Below are 22888 nucleotides of genomic sequence, written 5' to 3'. Positions count from 1 at the left end.
AGGTTTGGCTTCTTTATTTGAAATTAACTGGCATTTGAGTGATATCTTTGATGCATGACAGCTGGAGAGAAACATCAGGCCTGACAGGACAAACGACACGACTGGATTGTGTTGGGGTAAAGATTACTGCCTGACCGGGCTTCAACTCTGCATGAAAGGAACTACCTCCAGTAGGGTTCCTTTGGCAAAACCTCCTTACGCTACCTGCCTTACATGAGTGCAAGTCGCTTTGGATAAAAGCATCTGCCAAATGCATGAACATAAACATAAAAAAATATGTTGTTGGTGCTTTTAAATACCAAAGAGCAACTAAGGTCACAGTGTTTGTGCTGCATAATAAATGTTGGGGTAAAATGGTGCTTAAAGCCAGAGAATATTCATAATATGACCTAAAATATAATCGGATTCGCACTCATTTCCATGTATTGAAGGAAGATGATCCAAAACGACACATTTGCCAGTTGCAAATGTTAAAAAAACTGAACTTTTATTGTTCTTAAACCACTTTTTGGCAGATCGACTGGTTCACTTGAGGGGACGTAGTCTTCCTGCTAGATGGACAGTTCATTGACACTTTAAAATCTGCATAATTCAAAAATCAAAGGCAAGCCATTTGAACTCAGACGCAGCTTTCTTCCAACACCAATCATTTTTCCTCCCCAACAGCCCTGTGTTTTGTGCACAGGCAGCAAAGTTCGTCTTTAACAGTAACATCTTGTCATGTTTTGCTGTTCACTGTTGTCCTGGCGATGGACTCAGCACTCGGGGGTGTCTCCTCCCAGATGGTTTTATCACCTCTTACTGTCTCATGCGAATTAACAACACGTAAACAAATATTACAGTTTGTTTCTTTTATCTCCTCTTTGGATTTATGTGAACATATGACGATGCTTTTAAGTCACTTAAACATCCTAAAGGGTCCACAAACGTTGGTACATGTACAATTTAGTTTATAGGGAGAAAATTAACAGACACCAACATGTTAAGAATACATTTTATTTGTATTTGACTTGTTGTTAAGAGTCTAGGATGTAAAATATCACAAGTAGTAAGGGTGAATTAGTAGTGTAGGAAACTGTAAGGAAATCAGATCAAAATCACAGACAAAAAAAAAGACATAAAACCAGACAAAAACAGTCCTGAACCCCTCCCGTCTTAAAACTCTCGCTTAATATTATCAAAATTTACATATAAAACATTATTTAATCTATTTAGCAGTTTGGTTTAGTCACAAACTGCCAAATTATTTCCACCCAGAGCTACAGACTGAAGCCAGAAACGGCTATGTGCTGAGCATTGTTTCTTGCCTCGAAGTATGAGGTGTCGGTTTCATCCTCTGGCTGAGGTACGAAAGGCATCGGCTGGTTCTGCAGGTTGTCCCAGTCCAGCCCGTCGAACAGGGGGTGGCACTTCAGCTCTGATGGAAGTTCAAAAGAAACGCCACAAATTAAAAAAAAAAAAAGCTTAGAAATATCATCGTCCAATTGAGCATTTTCCCCAAATTTTAGCAGTGCTCATTAGTAATGGTGGGCGGAGCCTGATCAGGCCATTGTTAATGACCAATCAGAGAGGACTTGACCATCATTGCTTCTGTTCTTACAAAAAGTTTGACACAGACACTAATTTGCACAACACTCTGAAGACCTAGAGAGATATATAGGAGCCTCAATATATAAATTGAGAGCTTCAATTCGGATTTTAATGTCAGATTTATGTGTCAGTCTCTCGCCAAATGACAGGCTCCACCCCCCTCCACGTGACCCTGAGTTGGATTAGGCGGGTATAGAAAATGGATTATACACCAGAAAGTCCTTTTTGTCAGGTTTTCATTCATAAACAAAGCAAATCTGTTGGGATCTTTTGAAGAATCTGAATCTAGTTTGAAAACTATTCAATTTTGTCTGCATAGTATCGCCACAGGGGGGCAGTACACACTCATTTGTGTGTCGGTAATTCAATAGAGGAAGCAGTTATCCTATCTACAAATAAAAAAAACAACTACTGTGGTGAACATTCACAAGAGTAAAATGAAGAAGAAGGTGGAAGATTCATCAAGAATTACTTTAATCTCTTGACATATCTGGGAAATTATATTTGGGAAGATGTCGATCAGTCACAAGAGTTTATTGTTTGTCAACCCGGAAAGAGCCGGTGAGTCGTCATTTTAATTAAAATTCACTTCTAAATGCAAATCACAAAAGCAGTGGATCTTAACCAGGTAAAAGTCATTGGTCTAAGGACCAAACTGACGTCAGAATTTAAAAGGTTCTCCTCACCTTTAAGACCAGCACGCCTCGTCATGTCCATGGTAAGTAGGATCTCAATGGCATTCCTTGCGTTTTCAGACAGTTCCTCCTCTCCCTCAGGCCAGGGGATGTCTGAAGATCACAATAGCAAGAATGTCAGACATCTTGACATACAGGCTTTGTATTGTGGTTGAGTTTGTAACAGAAGGACCAAACCCACCTCTGTTGAGAATGTTCTGGAAGACCAGCTGAGGCGTCTCGTCGTTGAAAGGCGGCACGCCTGTGAGGAACTCGAACAGACACACGCCAAGCGCCCACCAGTCCACCATGCAGTCTGGTGGAGAGCAGACGGAAAAAGTCACACTTCATTCTGCTTCTGGTTACAAACACAGCGGCTTTCCCTCCGACTCCTGTTAGTGTGAACTAACTGTGCTGCAGTGGCAGAAGCAGGTTCTACGTTAGGCTGAGGATGAGGGGATCCACTTTCACATTCCTGACAGAATAACTGCGAGGGCTGTAGCGATACACTAATCTCACGATACGATACACGGCATTCAGCCAACGATTCGATACGATTTAACACACATGATTTTCTGAAAGATTTTAAAGGGACAGTGTGATTTGACATGAATCGTCGCTGATTGGACTGTTGGTCCGACCTTTGAACCGGAAGGACAACACCGGCAGACAAACGGAAACCAACAAACGTGTCTTCAGCGTACGCAGACTCATGTTTATGTTGTGAATATTACATCATCAACCTGCTTGTTTTACTTGCTAAATACCATAAACACAAACCATCTTTTTTCATTTTTAATACAAAAATGATGCAATAATGTAGGATTTTTGTAAATATATTACAACAATCCTATATTCTATAAACAGAAAAGCCATCAAAACCACTGAGCTATGCACTTTATATAAATTTTTTTATGAACTAATTTATCACTGTTTTATATGAGATTTTTGTTTTGTATTATCTTAATGGTCCGACTTTTCAAGAAAGTTTGTTAAAAAAAAAAAAAAAAAAAAAAAAAAAAAAAAAAAATCGATACTCGCAGCTGACTTTATCGGGAAGCAAAATGTCGATATATATATATATATATATATATATATATATATATATATATATATATATATATATATATATATATCGCAGTATCGATAAAATTGCTCAGCCCTAATAACTACAGCAGCGATTCGCTTTGACGGAGCACATTTCAACATTTTCCGTCGAGATTGTAACAGCGAGTCTTCAGATTTCATTATAAATTTGAAAAAATTCAGCATCTATCACAAAAATGTTGACGTTTAAGCCAGATTATTAATTAATTTTGTTTCTCAGAAGCTTGAAAGATTTGAAACTACAATCATCTGTATTTATTAGGGAGTTAAAATTAATTAAAAACTTTGGATTATTTGTGTCAATCAAACTCGTGTGCACAGAGACCCGTTGGTCCGGTTAGAATCACATCAGCCTCCAGGTTCCCCTGCTGTTAACAATGATGTTAGCCCAATGTTAGAAGGAGACCCGCTCAGTTAAAACCTCTCTAATGAGACCACCAACCCGTCTCTCAATCAAATCAAGCCCACAGTTTGTTCACAGATCCGAGGGGCAGGGGCAGAGGGGATGGGAAAATTTAGGAGAAATCAGCTCATTTTCCCTCTAGCGAATAAGCAGCCTGGGTGAACATGCAAGCTTGCTTGCAAAAATAGGAATAAGAAACTTACCCAACAGACCACGTCCTGAAACTAAAAGAGAATCCCTGTCACAAGAGCTACAACGTCAACAAGCATGCTGTCTGGAACTGCATTTAATCTGTATTCAACAGGTTGGTAATTAAATTAAGAGAATAAGCCTAAAAGAGAAACAAATATGCTGATGACACGCAACATAAATAGATAACCCTGAGAAATAGATCATAAATCATGATATAGCACAATGAATGACTATTTAAGGGGACTTTTATTTTAATAAAACAAATAAAATAAGTATTTTTTGTGTTTTAATATCAGATTTATTTGTTTTATTATTCCCATCTGCATATCATAAGCACGATAATCGATTTAATATTTTCTTAGTTAAGTTTTTATTTTCTTCATTTAAGATGGATTAAAACAGCATTTTGTGGCCTGCAGGCGGCGATTTTTCAGACAGCAAATAAACCATCATGGTCATAAACCATCTTTGCCCCCCGAGTTTCCTCCTCTTACCGTGCGCGTGTCCCAGAAGCAGCTCTGGAGCCAAATAGTCCGGGGTTCCTAAAATGGGTGCACGCTCCACAGGCAGCGCACCCCTTCTCACACTTTTTGGCGTCCTGAAAGGGGTGTGGCAGGTCGACATGGGCTTAGGAGTCTGAAGTGAAAAGGAAATCGATGGCAAACAACAGTTAATGAATCCTGTTTGATCCGTTTTTGCTTGTCTAAGATGAAAACAGTTAATATGGTAAGCTAACATGAAACTGAAAAGGAAAAGGAAAGAAAAGATGGGGAATGTCTTTGAAAAAAATGACAGCAGACCACATATTGACGTGGATTCTCAGTCCTGCAGGTCATGGTCATCCTAAGAGTTAGAATAAGGGCAACTAGGCTTCTTCTTTTAAACTGAACTTCCTTCTTATTAGCAGGGACTTGCCCTGATTTATTTCTAAAAGATATGTTTAAAAACACAGTGTGCGTAGTTTTGTCATATTTAGCATAGCTTCAGCACACGGCTGGTCTCGAGGAACCTCCCCACCCACAACAGTGGAGTCCAACGCTGCAGCTCATTCTTTGTGAATGAGGCGTTTTAGGAGGTTTGGGAGTCGCTCCCTTTGGTGTGGACACAATAAGACACAAAGTGGATAAAAAGTGGGAAAGTCAGGGGAACCTCACCAGCTTTCACCTCAAAATCCAACATGGCTGCCTGGTTATTAAAAGTGGTGATAGCTCCATCTACCCTCACGTTGTGTTTTTATTTGACAGCCCTGCATGCCTACCTGATAAAGAGAACTGTTGGAGCTTCGTCTTTTCTGCACTGGTGTTGCAGTGCCAGACGCAGAGTGATAGAAAGCTGATGTGGACATGTCCATAGCCTCCATAGAGCCGACGCTCAGTCTGGAAACACCTGACACGTTGGAGCGGTTGATGGAGCTACAGTAGCTACGGAAAGCTACCACGTTCCGTGGCTTGAGGAACGAGGGGGACTGTGCAACACCGCAGGGAAGATCAGAGAGTTGGCTGAGGAGGGAACACTGAGAGTCAGCCCTCCGTCCACAGAGGCCGAGTTTGGGGGTTCCAGTAGTGACGAGAGAAGGAGTCTGTGGCAGTGATTCAGCAATGGAGAAGTCTTTACCCTGGTCATTCTCCTCAGATGATGCCGAATTCCTGTTTTCCAGCAGCTTTCCCATATGAACAGCTGCATGGCTGTCAATAATTAGCGATTTTTCATTCATGGACCCATCAAAGTCGAGGCTCAAGCTCCTGCAGATGTCACGGGTCGCAGGAAGCGGCGATGTAATATTTGAATGGGACAAGTCTTTGGCGCCATCTTCAAACACGTCCTCCGCCGGCTCATTCAGTTCACTAAACAGACTTTTGGCCACAGCAACGGGACTGGAGCGCTTCGGAACCCGGTGTCCAGCGGAGTTGCCACCCACGTGCACGTTGGAAAACGCCCCCGTCAGACCGGTGTGAGACCTCACGCTCTCTTCTGGAAGCTCGTAGAATCTCTTGAATTCTGCATTTGTCTTTTTGGCTCTGCTCTCCAGTGGCTCTGGACTTCTTTCTATTTCTGAAAAGGTCCTCTTAACAGATAAGGGAACTGCAGGCTGGCAGTCATTTCTCTCCGATACACACATATTCTCCTGATGGTATCGACTTGACTTTTTTGAAAGGCTAAAAGAGGTCTCAGCAGAGACTCCGCAGGGCTCGAGTTGTGTGGGTCCATTGGCCGGTTCACAGCCTTTTGACTCAGACTGCCTTCTACCTCTATGGTGAGTGATGCATTCATTTTCCTTCTGAAGGAGGAAGAAAACAGGAAACTCAAAGTCACAAAAAGCAGATAACAAATACAGGATCAAAGTCAGGGATTCCCAATCACGGACCTCCTCACACTCCCACAGTGGACTGATGCCACCCTCGGTGTCGGTGGTGCTGCCGGCACTCGTCGTTTCAAACCTCTTCCTGGTCTTCAGCAACGTGGGAGTCAGCTTTTTCGTCAGGTTATGAGGACTAAACACACTCGTCTTTGGTCCTGCAGAGAAAGTACAAACAAAATGTTTATTGCCAGCATCTCAGCAGGATGTGAATGATTGAACAATTCTGGTGTAAATGATCATTTTTCAAAGTTAATAACAGACCCATTTTAAAAAGGCCCTCAGCCGGAGAATACATCTGATCCGTTTTCTTCATCAAAGGAGAACCAAGAGAGTTATTCTTGGGCTTTATTTTGCTGCAGGACATGGGGCTGGACACACCGGAGGTCCTGCAGTGACGCTTGCCTTCTCTTGCAGGTGTGTTCTGAATTTTGAGAAATGATGAGACAGTCATTACGCCACACAAACATTGCACCAGGCATCTAGTAAAGCTGGACATGTGTTCATTTTGAAAGGAGATAAATTCACTTACAAATCCAAGGGAGCTGATTAAGGAGAGGACTTGACCTGGCGTGCGGAAGTAATCTTTTTTCGGTTTAGCCAAGGATGGAGTGGTCAGGATATCCATGAGATTCAGCTCTTATTGAGATAAAAAGCACAAAGACAGCATGAAGAAAACATCAGGAATATCACCTCTGAAGATGGTCACAATTTGTCTGAGCTGGTAGGACTTGGTACCTCGGTCAAGCTTGACTTTTGAGAGACCAAAGTCTGTTAGTTTGATGTGACCTTCGTCGGATATAAGCATGTTGTCTGGCTTCAGGTCCCTGAAAAGTTGTAGTTTCAGTAAATTCACAAGACGAAGACCGATCACTCAATGTACACATGCATGGTTAATGGCACTCAAACACAGCATAAACATACCTGTGGATTATACCATGACGGTGGAGGTAGTCCAAAGCAAGTGCAACCTGTGCGATGTATTTCACAGCCATGTCCTGGTCGAAATAACCATAAATATGAAGGAGAGATTTGACATCTCCACCGATGAGGTATTCCATTACCTGTAAGGGACAAAAAAAGGAAGGTTAACAGTAATCTTATCAATATGGGACACATGATACATTGAAAACGCTTAAATCTCTGATCAAATACACTAGGTCTGTCTTGACATGTTAAGCATTGGCTTTCAAGAACATTTCAAACTAAGTAACTTTAAAAGGGCAACATTAAACAAAGAAAAAAAAAAGGCGATCAAGTAGAATCAGAGTTCAATAAAACCCACAAGTTGGAAAACTTTTGATCAATGTCTTTTCCAATAAGCCGTGCATAAACACGGACAAGATGACAAGGAAAAAAGAGCTGCAGAAGTGACCGTAAAATCTGAATACGAGTCCTCACAAAGATGGAAAATGATACAGGAAGATTGGTGACCGACAAAACAAAAATACGACAGATCAAACAAACACAGCTGCAGCAGTAATCAGGAGATACAGAATGAGCCACAGCAGCGGTGGCCGTTCTCCAAAATCAACACCATGAACAGGAGGCTTCTTACACAATCTGGCTCAGAAAGCAGACAGTCCATCAGACTTTGTACAGGAGTTATTAATAGAAATGAGCATTTCTGTGTCATCCTAAAAACTGCGAAGGACACTGCACAGCGTCACCCTACAGAGTAACTGCTCACATGCTCGCCCCTGGAGCGCGCATGTTTCAGTGGACGATTCCACGAGGGAATCACTCAGACGGACATCTTAAGATCACGACAGAAAAAGCCAGAGCGGCTTGGTATGTGGGGCACCTAAACCAAGCATTGTGCAAGAAACTGACGATACAAAACATCAAGAGTTAGCTTACACACCCCCAACTCACCACCTACACATTGCAGGAGGCACACAAACGAACGCAGGCAGCCATGAGAATACAGAGTGCTCCTCTCCATGAGAATGTTTCACATGAGAATCATTCGAGGAGCACCACAGAGAATAAACAACCCTGACAGTGAAGCACGGAGGTGGGAGTGTGATGATATGGGGCTGCATGAATGCAAAAAGTGTTGGAGAGAACATGTGCAGATGGCTCCATGAACGCCTGATCCCAGAAATCTCCAGAAGCTCTGCAGACGTTGCCCTGTCACAAACAAAACTAAATAATGCAATATCATTTATCTATTTAACCTTAATAATCCTTCGTCATTTCACCTGAAGTTGGATGAAATTCACAGAAAAGTCTCATTGTGCCGTTTAATGGCTCTGGCTAATAATTTCATGGTGCTCTACAGCCTCTGTTCAAGTGATGAAAACACTATAAAAAACGGTTAACGCTCTTTCGCTCCCCCTACAGTTATGGGATGTTACACCACTCTCATAAAAACTCCCAGAGAGAGCCCTGCACATTCACAGCCATACACATGAATTTGTTGTCACATTGAAGCCACTGAAACCCAAAAAGAATGTCAAGCAACTGTAAAACAAAACAGTTTGGGGCGGGGCTGGAAAGCTGCATCCCAATTTCAAGCCCAGGAATGTGCATAACAAAGGTCAGTGCACTTCAAAATGAGTGAGAAGCTCATAGTTTTAGGGTTCACAAACTTGTTGCAAACCTCGTGTTGCTTTAGAAATTTCATCGTTTTCCCAACAGAGCACTTTGTGGTTCCCAGAGTTTCTAAAAGTAGAATGGGAGGCAGAGCCTTCAGTTATCAGGCCCCTCTCTGTGGAACCAGCTGCCAGTTTGGGTTCAGGAAGCAGACACCCTCTCAACCTTTAGGTTTAGGCTTAAAACTTTCCTTTTTTTTACTAAGTGTATAGTTAGGCATGGGTCAGGTGACCCTGAAACATCCCATAGTGTTACAGTGCTTGTTGTTCCCTCTTCCAGGTCTCTCAAGCCCCAACTAGTCAAGGAAGATGGCTGCCCTCCCTGAGTCTGGTTCTGCCAGAGATTTCTTCTTGTTAAAGGAAAGTTTTTTTTTCTATGTATCGTCTCCTTGTCTTTGAAATGCCTTGAGTTCACATTTGTTGTGATTTGGTGCTATATAAATTAATATGATTATATAAATATATATAATATAGAATATATAAACTGAATATCAAAGAATGTAACATTAAGTTCCATTTAGTTACAGTAACTTGACTGTTGTCATATTTCTACTTTAATAGCAATTTCCAGAAAAAGAATATATATATATATAAAAATACATTACTACAAAAGAATATAGTGTTGAAAAATGTCAACTAATGGTTTGTATCCACAAAAGAAATCAGGTTGTACAAGCCATCACAAACATGTTTCAAACACAATACTACTTATTATCATTATAATCATCTGTATAAAAGAATGGAAGTAATTAAAGGTGTCATTAGATCATTAAGAGGACATCAAATTGTGTGTACTGTACAATGTCCTCACAAAAAAATACTATATTCAGGTGTTACCAGATAGATCTTGGTGGCTGTCTGTAGGGAGTAAAACAGATGAACCACGAAGGGACTTTTGCTCAAAGCAAGTGCGTCTCGCTCTGCCTTCATTTGATTCGTCATGTTCTTATCAACCATGTTGGCCTTCTTCATCACCTACAAAAAGAAAATAACAAATGAAAATAGCAAATTTCCTGAAATAGGAGTTCAGTTTGAGTTTTCGAGGACAAAATAGCCTCACCTTAATAGCATATAGGCGTGCGTTGGACTTCTTTCGAGCAAGGTAGACCTTTCCGAAAGCACCACGGCTGATGGGTTTCAAAACGATGAAATCGTCGATAGAAGGCGGTTTAGGCACGTCCACCGATTTGACATTTACCCCCGCATTTAGCTTCTCATCAGCATCCATGGTTTTAACTGCCTCAGAAGAGAAATTAGGGTCAGTTGGAAACTGCCACCGAGTTCATAGTAAACACTTGCATGATGAAACAACAATCCGGGTTTGTTTTGAAATTTTGAATTCACTGCTCGGTTGCAAGGCCCTCAAACGTAATTTTCGTTGTCTTAACTGATTGCCTGTACATAAAACAAACTCAAAACACCCAATATATGCTGTATTTATGTGTTAATTATTCAATATATATAGATTTAGAATTTTATTGGATATTTCTAAATAATATTTGCTTTATATACGATTTTATTTGGAATGTTATTTTAATTTAAGTCAGGCATTAATGAATAGGCATGAAAAGGTTAACCTATAAAATATACAGAGCACTCACGTTATTTTTTTCTGTAAGGTACGCAATAATAATAAGAGTATTTCACGAAGTACTGTCATGTTTTCCCAATTGTTTTAAATTAAACTAAATAACTGGAACGTTCGTTGCTCACGTGACTGCATGATGCAAGCTGGACCCGGTAGTAGTTCGATCAGACGTCACATTGTAGTCCATTTGACCTCAGTAGCCGGTGGAGAATCCATTTGCCGTTCTTAGCTAAAAAGTTGTGTAACTGCCGAAAGTTGTGTAACGGGGAAAACAAAAGGACACTGCTCCGAGGAAGACTCGTCCATTCACGCTGTATAGAGGGTCTATCCTCACACTCTAACCCTCAGGATACATATTTTTAATAATCTCTCGGCAAAAATGTTTTCGCTGTCGACGGCGTTTCAGCCCCAGCAGGTAAGCCGACTGAAAAGCAGGTTGAAGGCTTGCTAGCTGATGTTTGTTCGTTTTTCTAACGTATTAGTCTTTCAGTTAAAAAGCTTGGGTTGCACGAGGATAACTGTTGTATGAATTATAGTATTAAAATGTTCTGTTTAGGATTGTTTTATTCATGATTTACGGTTTGCTCAATGACATGTTAGCTTGGCTAATGCAAGCAGTCACCCAATCCAGAGCAACATACGTTTAAATCAGCCCATGCTTACGTCACCATGTCACATTCCGGGGCTCTGGAAAAGCTTGAAACGTGCGGATTTTCTTATGACTTCATCATCTGATATATAGGAAAAGAGTTTAGTGAAAGACTAAATTTATAGTGGTTGGCCCAGCTATCACGTAGTCGCGGTTATATAACTCCTTTCTGTTGGACGCATGCGAGCAGGAGTATCGACTCAGCTTGAATAACACTGACATAATCCTGACCCATTGTCCTGTTTGGAAGACTCAACTAAAACCTAGAAAAGCTGAACTAGTTCTATAAATCTCAAGTGATGTGGGTGTTATATGTGTGTATATCAATGTCAAGGTTATTCATGTAACCGTGTGCTGAACGCCTGTTCCGCGCCCCCTCCTCTGCTGTTTTCTGTTGTTCCTCCCAGATGATAGTGCCTCTCAGCCAGGTCATCACTGCTCTGCACTCTCTGAAGAACTCGGCCACAGCTTCAGTCCAAACGCTTCACAAAGACTTCACTCCAGAGCACAGTTCTTACCTAAAAGAGGTGAGAGGCACACCACAGATGCGCCACACACACATGGATTAGGTGGAAAAAAGAGGCTGCACAAGATAAAAACTGACTGTTATTTAAGATTTTCTGCATCATACACTGAGGTGTACTGTCTGGTACCAATTTTAATGACTGAACACTTGTGTTGCTTCATTTTCTGGTTACATTTTTAAAGCATTGCTTACAAAACACTCGTTTATGGTTATTGTCATTCTTTCTGTAGCTAGACTTTCCATATTTGTGTTTCTTTCTGCAGCTATAATCATTTTCTGTAGGTTTTCCTCTCCACAAACTCTGTGTACAGTAAATATGACTCAGTAAATGCTCTTATATCGTACAAACGTCTCTCACAGACTGGTCATGGGGAATTGTTTTAGTTTTCTTTGTGTATCAAGCAGCAAAAACAGTCATTAGATGATGCGATTTGAGTTAATTGGCCTTACTGGCACACCATGAGGGACTCTAGTCCATACACACTGGTGATTTTGATGCTGAAACAGTAGAATTCATGCTGAGTGCTGGTTACATTTCATCATTAGAACAGTTGCCAGCATGGAATTAATGAATTATTATTGCTAATAAAATTGAGGCTGAGCTCATTTCGGGAAGCTTAGTCGGTTATGACTGAACTTTATGGGATTTTTTTATTACTGCTGTTGTAAATATATTGTTTATTCAGTCAGTTGAGCGGTTAAGATGTGTTTCTGACACTATTTGTTTAACCTGGTGATAATGATCAGTTGTTCGTTCTGCTTTCAGTATAACAGCCATGAAAAGTGCTCTTAAGGCCTCCAGCACACAAAGTTATCCGTTTCATGATGAAGCTACTTTGAACCACCCTGATTGGATTCACACGAATCATCACTGAGGTGGAAATAACCCGGTGTTGCTGTTCTTTCTTCCCAGCCGAGTGTGAGTCTGAGGGACCTGGGCCTTTCAGATGTCAGTGTGAGCCAGCTGGATGAGCTGGTGAACAGGTTACTACCGATACCGCGACCAGAGGAACCTCCGACTGTTCCTTCAACATGGAGGACGAGTCATGTTTCTGCAGACAGCTTCTTTCACAACAAGCACGGTGAGCAGCTCATCCCAGCCTTGGTTTTTTTGTTGTTTTTGGCTCTCATTTTATGAAACAAACCTTGTACAATTTGTCTTAAAGGGTTTTCAACGAGACGATTGGCGGGTTGCGGCTCACCTTTCTCCCACAGGCAGTACCACAGCCCTCTTAGAGATGTTTGCTCAGAGCTACAGTTTTTGCCTGGTAAGAAACATTCACTGTCAGTAAAACGCAGCATCACGCTTCAGGGCCTTTTTAAAAACTTTTTCATCTGTTTATCCTTGAAGTTTTGATCCAGAGCCGAGGGTTCAAAACGCTGAGAACAAAAACCAGACGAACGGAGGCTGGTTATGATGGGCCGGTGGAACCTGAGACCTACACACCAGCTTTCATGAAGGTGCGTTTGTTCCTGTTTCATCGAGGCTCAGGTTGTAATAGAAAGATTCCGCGTTCATACGGGGGCTTTTAGTCAAACCTGCTCTTTGTTCCCAGTACATTTAGTTTCTTACACGCTGTGCAGTTATATAGTAAAGTCAGGGTAAAGTAGCATGATTTGAATGACTGCGGACATGCGCTGCCCTTCCAAAAAAACCCTGTTGGACCGCCTTTAGCTCAGATTATGCCGAGCATTTGCTGTGGCATCGTTTCGATAAGCTTCTGCAATGTCACAACATTTATTTCCGTCCAGAGTTGCATTTATTTTCTGCCAGAAGAGTCGGACCGCTGCACAATCCCAAAGCTTCTCAGTGGGGTTCAGGTCTGGACTCTGTGGTGGCCAATCCAGGTGTGAAAATGATGCCTCATGCTCCCTGAATCTCTCTCACAATTTGAGCCCGATGAATATGGCCGTGATAATCCACTGATGGAATAACCTGGTCATTCAGCTGGCCTCATTCTTTGGGCACATGACGTTGCTGAACCTCGATCTGACCACCTGCAGCAACCCCAGATCATAGACTGCCCCCACAGGCCTGTCCGGGAGGCCTCTCTTCTTACCCTGATGCGCCCATCGCTCTGGAACAGAGTAAATCTGGACTCCTCAGACCACATGACCTACTTATGTTGCTCCAGAGTCCAATCTTTATGCTCCCTATCAATTGAAGCCTTTTTCCCCCGATTAGCCTCACTGATGACTGGTTTTCTTAAGGCAACACAGCTGTTTAGTCAATCCCTTGAGTTCACTTTGCACTGTGTGCTTGAGCTTACTTTCACTATTAAACGCAGCCATGAGTTCTACTTTTGTGTCTCCCCGATTTGATGTCTCCAAACATTTAAGTGATCCACGATCATTTCTGACCACAGCTTTTACGAATATGTTGAACAGCATCCATGCAGTAATTATCCAATGGGAGGCTCGTACCTGTTTGCTTAGTTAAATCCAGGTGGTGACTTTTTATTCTGGGGACGGGCAACATATTTGAGACATAATTTTGAACAAAAAAAAGGCCGATTTACTTGATACTTGATCTGTGTTGTTTTTGTTTAATTGTGTCCCCCACAGGGATTGCTCTTAAGGGAAAAAGGACCAGAGGCACAGTCACTGGACCAAGTGGTACAACAGAGGAACCTTCCAGAAAATCAGCAGGAGGCTTTCAAGACGGGGTTCACAGAGGGATTCATGAGGTCCCAAGCATTTACTCAGCGAACACAAGGTATGTGGCTCATTCAGATGCTTAAATTATCACCCAGAGTCAAAGCTCCCTTCTTCTGTTTTAACTTGGGAGTCTTTCAAAGCTTCACAGGCACCCCTTTCTACAACAATCAGTCACGTTCCTTATGAACCTGCCGCGTTCCTCCCTGGTAATTTACACATGCCAGACTGATGCTGCTCAGTCCTGCATCAACGTGTGATGACGTCATTGGTTAGACTGTCAGCTGATGATGCAGACTCTGCATCAACAACGCCATTTTAATTAAACATCCAGAGTTGTGGATGCGCTCTTTCAACAGTTCTGTTTCTTATGTAACAGCAGTGTTTGATACACTTCTCACACACTTGTGATAATGCAGTAAATGCATTAAGATGGACAACATCTTTGGAGACCCCAGAGAAAAGAAGCCCTGCATATCCCTCGATGGATTCACTGCAACGATTGCACCACATTTCCCTTGGGTGTTGGTGCTGTTTTGATGGGTCTGGTGGTAATTTTGTATGTGCCCTGTTTTTACAGACTCACTGAGGAGAACCAGGCTCATCCTGCTGGTCCTCCTGCTTATTGGTATTTATGGCCTGTCAAGAACCCCGTTTCTCTCCGGTAAAGGCTCCTTTTCTGATGCTGGTTTGTTTCAGTTTTTATTCTTACCTTTACCTATAAATAAAATCACAACCCTACACGCACACTGCAGTTACACCAAAGCCTGTTGGCATCTCCAGTAATAGCTCATCAACTGAAATAAGATAGCTCAGGGTCACCATGTGCTTTTAGTAACTTACAGATAGATAACAACACATATTATGCTTGTTGCAGTGTGCATGTAGAGTTTGATTATTATGTATTACTTTGTACTAATACCAACAAATCTATACCAGCTGTTTATATTTTCTTGACTAAGCTGGAGCTAAATGAATAGCTGCAAGCAGTAGATGTGGAATAGCAGCATTAATGTGTTAATAAGCATAAAGCACCCAACAGTTATTTCGTGTCTGATTTTGACACCTTGTAAAGAAATACTGAGCGAAGAAGTTTGTTTTTTGCTTTCACAGTGAGGTTCCGCACCACATCCGGCCTGGACTCAGCAGTGGATCCCATCCAGATGAAGAATGTGACATTTGATAATGTTAAAGGAGTGGAGGAGGCGAAGAATGAGCTGCAGGAGGTGGTTGACTTTCTCAAGAACCCACAGAAGTTCACTGTTTTGGGTGGAAAGCTGCCTAAAGGTATCATTACTTTTTAAAATTTCCTCTGATTAGCCGTCTGTAGACATGGCCTCGCTGAAGAGACTCAGACGTGTGTGTTTTACTTCGTCAGGGATCCTCCTCGTTGGTCCCCCAGGAACAGGAAAGACTCTGTTGGCGCGAGCAGTGGCTGGGGAGGCGGACGTGCCTTTCTACTACGCCTCCGGATCTGAGTTTGATGAGATGTTTGTGGGTGTTGGTGCGAGCAGAATCAGGAACCTCTTCAGTAAGTTTGCTGAATCTGATGAATACAAAGTGTGAGTTACCGTGTTAGGATGAATCCAACTGCAGTTTGTCCTGTTTGTGATTTGCAGAAGAGGCAAAAGCGAATGCTCCCTGCGTGATCTTTATCGACGAGTTGGACAGCGTTGGTGGAAAGAGGATCGAGTCTCCGATGCATCCCTACTCCAGACAAACCATTAACCAGCTGCTGGCTGAAATGGATGGGTCAGTTCAGTTCATTTACACTCACAAGTGGGAATTCTTCTTTGTTGCCGGGAAGTCTTTCTTAAACGGAAAATGTTTGGCTGTTTTTACAGGTTTAAACCAAACGAAGGTGTCATCGTTATCGGAGCCACAAACTTCGCTGAGGCTTTGGATAAGTACGTTACATTTCAGACGAATAACTGTCTTACATATGCTTTAAAAGCCAGTTGGTGTGAGGAAGCATGTCAGCAGGTTGGAAATGCGTCACTTGACGCTCACTCATACAGGACTTCCAGCTCTTTGATTTCCTACTCATTTGTCTTAGTAAAAGCACCTGGCCTCGTTCTGTCAGAGCTTGATTTGACATTCGGTCATTCTCTGCTCATCTTCTTCTTTTGGCCTTTATCAGGGGTCGCCTCAGCGAGTCGATCTCACGTCATCGATTTGGCACGTTTTACACTAGATGCCCTTTCTGACGCAACCCTCTCATTTATCCGGGCTTGGGACCGGCACAAGAAATACACTGGCTCATGCTCCCACGGTCAATCTCTGCTCATAATTCATCATTACACAGTTACACTTTTATGGAAAACACTCATTTAACTGACATATATGAATAAAATGAGTCACCGCCTGTACAAAGGGGGGAAATACCGTATTTTTCGGACCATAAGGCGCACTTAAAATCCTTTAATTTTCTCAAAAATCGACAGTGCTTCCTTAAAATGCGGTGCGACTAATGTATGAATTAATTCTGGTTGTGCTTTCTGACCTAGAACCAATTTTATGTGATTTTAAAATCTGTCAAAATGTTTTAGCACGGCCTCGGTAAGAAGCTGCACTGCTTGATGGATTGAGCATTACGGCCACCGTAGTCACGAGCCTCGCGGAGTAATACGATCTGTGCTTCAACATTAAGGTGTGTGCGTTCATTCATTTTCTGTACCCGCTGCCCCAAAAATGGCTCCTTTTAAGAGACTCAACGCTATCAGTCACGCAGCACAACGCGTGAGTTGAATAAAGTTTGACTTTTCTGAGTTTTGTTTCATTTAATGCATCTTATAGCCCGAAAAATGCAGTAAGTCACTGCCTGGATGTAACTAAGCAAATGAGCTGGGTTTTCTTCAGTTAGTCAGGTTCAAGCCGTTCAAACGGTGTCAGGATTCATTAGATCAGACTGAAAGAGTCGTTCAGGGAGCGTGAGACATCATTTTCTCTCACCACAGAGTCCACACCCTAATACCGTTACATCTCCAACTTCATAAATACAAGATCTTGGTGAATGATTGACACAACTGGGGCTGAAAGTAAATGTTGTATGAGCTCATAGAGACGATGAGTCGGGGAATGTGTGCCGTAATCTGAGCTAGAGATGGTCCAACAGCCAAAAGTGGGACTTTTTAACTCTGGGACAAAGTTTAAACTCTGTTCTTTCGTTCTTTTTGATGAGTTTGAGAGAATAGACGACTATTTGAGCTTGAATCTTCATTGCTGTTTGTTTTTTTTCTGCTTTTTTAGTGCACTGGTGAGGCCTGGCAGGTTTGACATGCAGGTGACCGTCCCACGTCCTGACGTGAAAGGACGCACCGAAATTCTCAATTTGTACCTCTCCAAGATCAAAATGGACTCCGGTAGGTCTCCCTGTAGATGATTCATCGTTGTTTTGTTTGTTCCTACGCAGTCTGAAACCTGTGGAACTTGTTTTTTGTATTTTGATGAATATCGTGGCCATTTTCTCACCTGTTGGTTTATTTACAGATTAAAGATTCTTGGATTCTGTTGAATTGAAATGAAAGCTTTTTGTTACTGATTTTTCAGTTTTTATCTGTTAAATAGACCTAAAAAATTATGAATGACCCAAATTTGTAACGCTGAGCAGTGAGTCCAGTTCTGTGAGTTTTGGGCAGAGATGCTGGTCCATGTTGCTCATTACAGCTTGGATAGAACCCTGCTGAGTATAATAAGCTTATCGAGTACTCGTGAGAAGACGCTGAACATCTTGTTGCTCGGCAGATGGAGCTAAGCCTCAGAGGACACCTTTGTTTTTCATCCCTCTCATCTCTGAGCACCTTTGTAAAGACTCTTTCTTCCTTCACAGCTGTCAATGCGGAGATTATCGCCAGAGGCACTGTGGGCTTCTCTGGAGCAGAGCTGGAGAACCTGGTCAACCAGGCCGCCCTGAAGGCAGCAGTGGACGGGAAAGAGATGGTCACAATGAAGGATCTTGAGTTCGCTAAGGACAAGATCCTGATGGGTGAGTACACACAGTGCTCAGATCAGCTCTCACACCACATGGATGTGTGCATGGATCAGGTGACGGGAGGAAAGCATCAAGAGACAAATTAAGTCTTTTTTTTGTTTGTCCAGGTCCTGAGAGGCGGAGCATTGAAATAGACAAGAAGAATAAAACCATTACTGCGTACCATGAGTCCGGCCATGCCATTGTTGCCTATTACACCAAAGATGCAATGCCAATCAATAAGGCCACCATCATGCCTCGAGGCCCAACTCTTGGCCATGTGAGTTTGTTGTTTTATTCTCACAAATTTGACAACTTTTCACAAATATTCACCCTAAAACTGAACTGTACTTGTGGTCAAGGTGTCCATGCTCCCGGAGAATGATCGCTGGAGCGAGACACGAGCCCAGCTGCTGGCTCAGATGGATGTCAGCATGGGCGGCCGGGTAGCAGAGGAGCTCATCTTTGGAGACGAAAACATCACCACGGGTACGAACCACATGCATGAAGCATCTACAATGTGCTGTAACTGTGCATTAGACCTCTTTAGTTTCAACCTTCTCCCTTTCTTGTGCTTTTAAGGAGCATCCAGCGACTTTGATGGGGCAACCAAAATAGCTAAAATGATGGTTACCAGGTTCGGCATGAGTGACAAGGTAAGGATTTAAGAACTGCTCCCACAGTCATTCCAGATGTTGATCTCAGGCACACCTGAACACACACACACGGGACATATTTCCTGAAGAAAACAGCTTCAAATATGCTAAATATCTGAAAGGTTTGTGATTTTGACAGCTCGTATTTTATGAGCCACTTAAGTTTCTAACTTCTGTAGCTGAAAGCCACAGAAGCCAGTTTTCCCTGTTACTGTCAAACAGATTTAAGCTAACTTTTTAAATGTCACAACAGTGGAAAATGCACATTTCGCAGTGATCTTTGAGAAGCTTTGAGTGACTCCGCCGGGCTGCATCGTGTCGTCAGCAGGTGGCAGTGTTGACTCATCTGTTGAGTCTCCCCTCACCACCAGATGTTTTGAAGGTCTTGACAGAGGAGCTTATAAGCATGTCTGTGATGTCTGAAAAGGGCCTGACGCATTTCTTCCACTTTATGAATCAAAGCAAAAGTAAATAAATACGTTTGCATCGACGCGTTCAACACAAACACATCAAAAAGAAACGGTTCGATGCAACTAAACGCTTGTTAGATGACACAGTTTGGTGGCTCTGAAGCAACAGAGTTCTGTCACCTCCGGACCTTTGCTCGGATCTCTGGATCCGAAGAGAGGAGTCGAGGGTGTGCAATCTGGGAGGATGGATGTCTCATTTAATTTCTCTTTCTGTTCTTTTAAAGGACGGAAAAGGCAGCTCAGTCATAGCCCAGAGCAAAAGAGAGAGGGACCTTTTTAAGGATTCTTTGGTGTACATACTGACATTTTTCCATAGCAGCTAGTATTAGCCTCGGCTCTTCACTTCTCCATGTGAAAGGCGCTTTGGGAAAGGTGTTTTCTCTTATTTCCTCTTCACAAAAGGGGAAAAGCTGAACTTTGAAGTGTGCGTGAGAAAACACAGGCGAGAAACCTGAGTAGAAAATAAACAGCCAGAAAGCTGCAGTCCAGCCCGAAGTCTCCAGTCGCCCATCGCAGTTTGTAGTGACCTCTGACTTTTCTGCAGCTCGGGGTCATGACCTACGGAGATGTGACCAAGCAGAGTCCGGAGACACAAGCCGCCATCGAACAGGAAATCAGAGCTTTGCTGCAGGTGAGATTTCCTTCCTTCACCATAAATGTGGATGTTTTGAACATCTTCTTCTTCATCAACACCTGATTCCCTCGTCTTTTCCCTGCAGGACTCTTACAATCGTGCTAAAAACCTCCTGAAGACTTACAGTAAGGAGCACGAGAAGCTGGCGGATGCCCTGCTACGATATGAAACTCTGGATGCAAAAGAGATCCAGTTGGTGCTTGAGGGTAAACCGTTGGACCACTAGACATACCTCAGCAAACATTATAGACCCTTGAATTATGTAAATATATATAAAGCTGTGCAGTCGAGCACAGGCCTTTTGGAGGCCTTCTGTTTTACTTCTTTGTATTCCTTCTGTTGTCGACGTGAACGTTGCAATGAAATGATTGCTCCATCCCCTGCAAACGTTTTCTGTTATTTCACAGCACCTCATGATTAAATGTGCTTAAATGAACTGAAGACTTGTTCTTCACGAGATATTTGACGTTTCTTTGAGGTCCGATTGGCTTCACTCACACGGAAGACAACTTCTGCGGTAATTCGATACATCAGAGACATTTTTGCACTCGTTTGAATTTGACTCGGCTCGTCTCATATCGATGCACAGTCCAGCGAACACCGTAGGACCTTCAAGTACCTCGGTACAGGATGTACCTTTGGCTGTAGCGTGGTTCAGGTGGCTCGGCTCTTCATCGCTGAACTCGTTTTTGAAGAGATTTTTTTCTCTTGCATATGCTATTTTGTTTGTTCTTATTTATTTAAGTGCCCAAAGATATGTCCCCCATTCTGCTTAAAGTAGTGTTAGATCCTCTTGTCCTTCTCTAAGATTAGCTGTAACTGATGAGCCAGAGGAGCTGTGTGTGTGTGCGTGCGTGCGTGTGTGTGTGTGTGTGTGTGTGTGTACATACTGTAAGCGTATAAAAGGACTGGCTCGGTGCTTCTGTTACCTTAGATGAAGGCCTTCTTGAAGCTCAAATAAAGATTACTCTTGTGAAACAATGTGTTGTACAGTACGTGACTCAAATAAGACATCAGTTTGCTTTGTTTTTGCCACAAATGCTTGTTGAAACATGTTGTAAATGCAGCACTTAACAGAAGTATGTCTGTTGGTTGGTTTTCCTTGTGCAGCAGAGTCATTGAACACTCAAACCGACACAGCACTGGTTGGTAAAGCCAGAAGGTGACAGAAACTATCACACATGCTGTCAGATCATACAAGTTAAGGGTACTGTAGCCATTAGCTGAATATATTATTCATGACGAAGGGAGTAAAATAGTTTAATATTTAACTTTGTTCAGGGGAGATGTTCAGTTCGACTCTGTTCCTCCAAACAGAAGCGAGCTACTCTGACAGTCTGCACATGCTCAGTAAGGCTCTGCCTGTGGAAAAAGAGCAGAACCATTTAACAAAAAGTCGCGTTCAGGTGTAAAACTAACATTTTTGAGACGTAGAACTGTAACATTTATCTGCTTGTGAGGCTAAACTTGCCTAAAATGTATCTCTAGATTACTGGAAATGAACATAAAACACTGATAAAATACAGGCTAGCTGTTAGCTAACATAAGTTTTTCCCCTGGCTGGGGGCTTGTTTTCACAGCAGCCATTTTTAATACATTATTTACTGTTAATGCAGGTGTTAATAATGACTTCATTGTGCTGTTTAAGTACATGGTCTTAATGTGAGTTTTCATCACCCCTGAGCCACACAACTGTATAAATAAGCAAACAGGTGTTGCCTGAAAGCTTTAAAACATTTTAATTTGTAAAGAAACTGTAAGCTGTACTAATTAGATACCTGTGCAGGAGGCAGTGCCTTGATCAATGTTATAATAAACCTCGTATTTAGTCCCAGTCAGATTTTCTTTATTGCACATTGATTTTGGTATTAAGCACTTGTCTCAACAGGTGAAATCTTTACTCTTGGTTTTAAGTTTAACATATTTTAATGAGAAAGAACATTGTGTAATGATTAATTTTATGCAAAATAGCTTAAATACAATTGAATGTGGTTCATCTTTGTAGAAAATACTTATTTTCATCTAAATAATATCAAGTGGCTGCTTTCGTTACCTTATTGTTCATCTAATTGTTAATTTTTTTTAATTGTAAATATCACTGAAAGCAGTTCTGTACTTAAACACATCTTTACTTTTCTTTAGATTTGACAATGAACATTCATTTTGTGATTAAATTATCTGCTTTATTTAGGTTTAACTAGAGGGGTAAACCTCAAGTAGAGGGTTAAACTGCTAGTAACCAAACAAACTGTTGGCCTCTAAAGATGAAAAGATTAAATGGACTGCATTTATTTAGCCTTCTACGAAACAATGTACAATATAAAGGCTTTATTTGACACGTCGGTGGTCGTTTGGAGGTTGAAGATCTCGCCTGTGGAGTCCTGGGCTTGTGGACTGGTTCATTCAGGGATCATCTGCCTGATGAGTTGAGCCTGCTTTATCTCCTGAGTCACATCAGATGTGAAGAAGCAGCTGTTCATATCAGAGGAAGTCAAAATGATATGCTTGAGGTGAGCAAGGTGTTTGTGGACACAGCGTCCTTTTGTCAGTGGAAAAAAAAGAACTGGAACAAAGGCTCATTTACTCCTGCAGCTGGACGATCTTAACCTGTAATTAGTGGATTTGGTTCTGAGAAATAAAGCCAAGACAATCTCCTCTTGTCTCTTTTGTTTGAGCTGACCCAACGTTATATAAGGGGGCTGTGAGGCTGCAGAAGCACCAGTTCTCCCTGAGGATAGCTGAACGTAAAGCTTCATTATGTGGAGGCTTAAAACTTTACTTTGAGCACCTGGAGAAACCTCTTCGCCACCTCAAAGGAACG

General features: G+C 42.0%; 2 protein-coding genes across 4 annotated transcripts; one reads left to right on the top strand and one right to left on the bottom strand.

Moving 5' to 3' along the window:
* Positions 1-982: 982 nt before the first annotated feature.
* On the bottom strand, positions 983-10245 carry mastl (microtubule associated serine/threonine kinase-like). Of its 2 annotated transcripts, XM_072378679.1 has the most exons (12): positions 9980-10245; positions 9757-9894; positions 7247-7386; positions 7061-7149; positions 6855-6961; positions 6587-6746; positions 6332-6480; positions 5225-6244; positions 4461-4602; positions 2467-2580; positions 2277-2378; positions 983-1417 (listed from the first exon to the last, which is right to left on the bottom strand). In XM_072378679.1, the coding sequence occupies exons 1-12, from the start codon at positions 10145-10147 to the stop codon at positions 1260-1262; spliced, it is 2487 nt and encodes an 828-aa protein (XP_072234780.1). In that variant the 5' UTR covers positions 10148-10245; the 3' UTR covers positions 983-1259. The 2 variants fall into 2 exon arrangements, with proteins under 2 accessions (XP_072234780.1, XP_072234781.1); XM_072378680.1 differs by lacking the exons at positions 9757-9894; positions 9980-10245 and adding an exon at positions 7620-7735.
* A 433-nt stretch (positions 10246-10678) lies between these two features.
* LOC140284631 (ATP-dependent zinc metalloprotease YME1L1-like) lies at positions 10679-21048 on the top strand. 2 transcript variants are annotated; one of them, XM_072378547.1, is made up of 18 exons: positions 10679-10922; positions 11564-11683; positions 12596-12764; positions 12849-12950; positions 13034-13143; positions 14248-14398; positions 14918-15001; positions 15451-15624; positions 15716-15868; positions 15957-16089; positions 16182-16244; positions 17587-17699; positions 18167-18322; positions 18436-18587; positions 18670-18796; positions 18890-18963; positions 19978-20064; positions 20153-21048. In XM_072378547.1, exons 1-18 carry the CDS (start codon positions 10887-10889, stop codon positions 20291-20293), a joined length of 2145 nt encoding a protein of 714 aa, XP_072234648.1. In that variant the 5' UTR covers positions 10679-10886; the 3' UTR covers positions 20294-21048. The 2 variants fall into 2 exon arrangements, with proteins under 2 accessions (XP_072234648.1, XP_072234647.1); XM_072378546.1 differs by having other exon boundaries at positions 14918-15025.
* Positions 21049-22888: the final 1840 nt, after the last annotated feature.

This window comes from Leuresthes tenuis, unplaced genomic scaffold (genome assembly GCF_036924035.1).
Source record: "Leuresthes tenuis unplaced genomic scaffold, fLeuTen1.0.hap1 SCAF_24, whole genome shotgun sequence".
Classification (NCBI taxonomy): Eukaryota; Metazoa; Chordata; class Actinopteri; order Atheriniformes; family Atherinopsidae; genus Leuresthes; species Leuresthes tenuis.
Note: the sequence above shows the minus strand (reverse complement) of the source record. Positions and strands in the feature narration are given on the sequence as shown.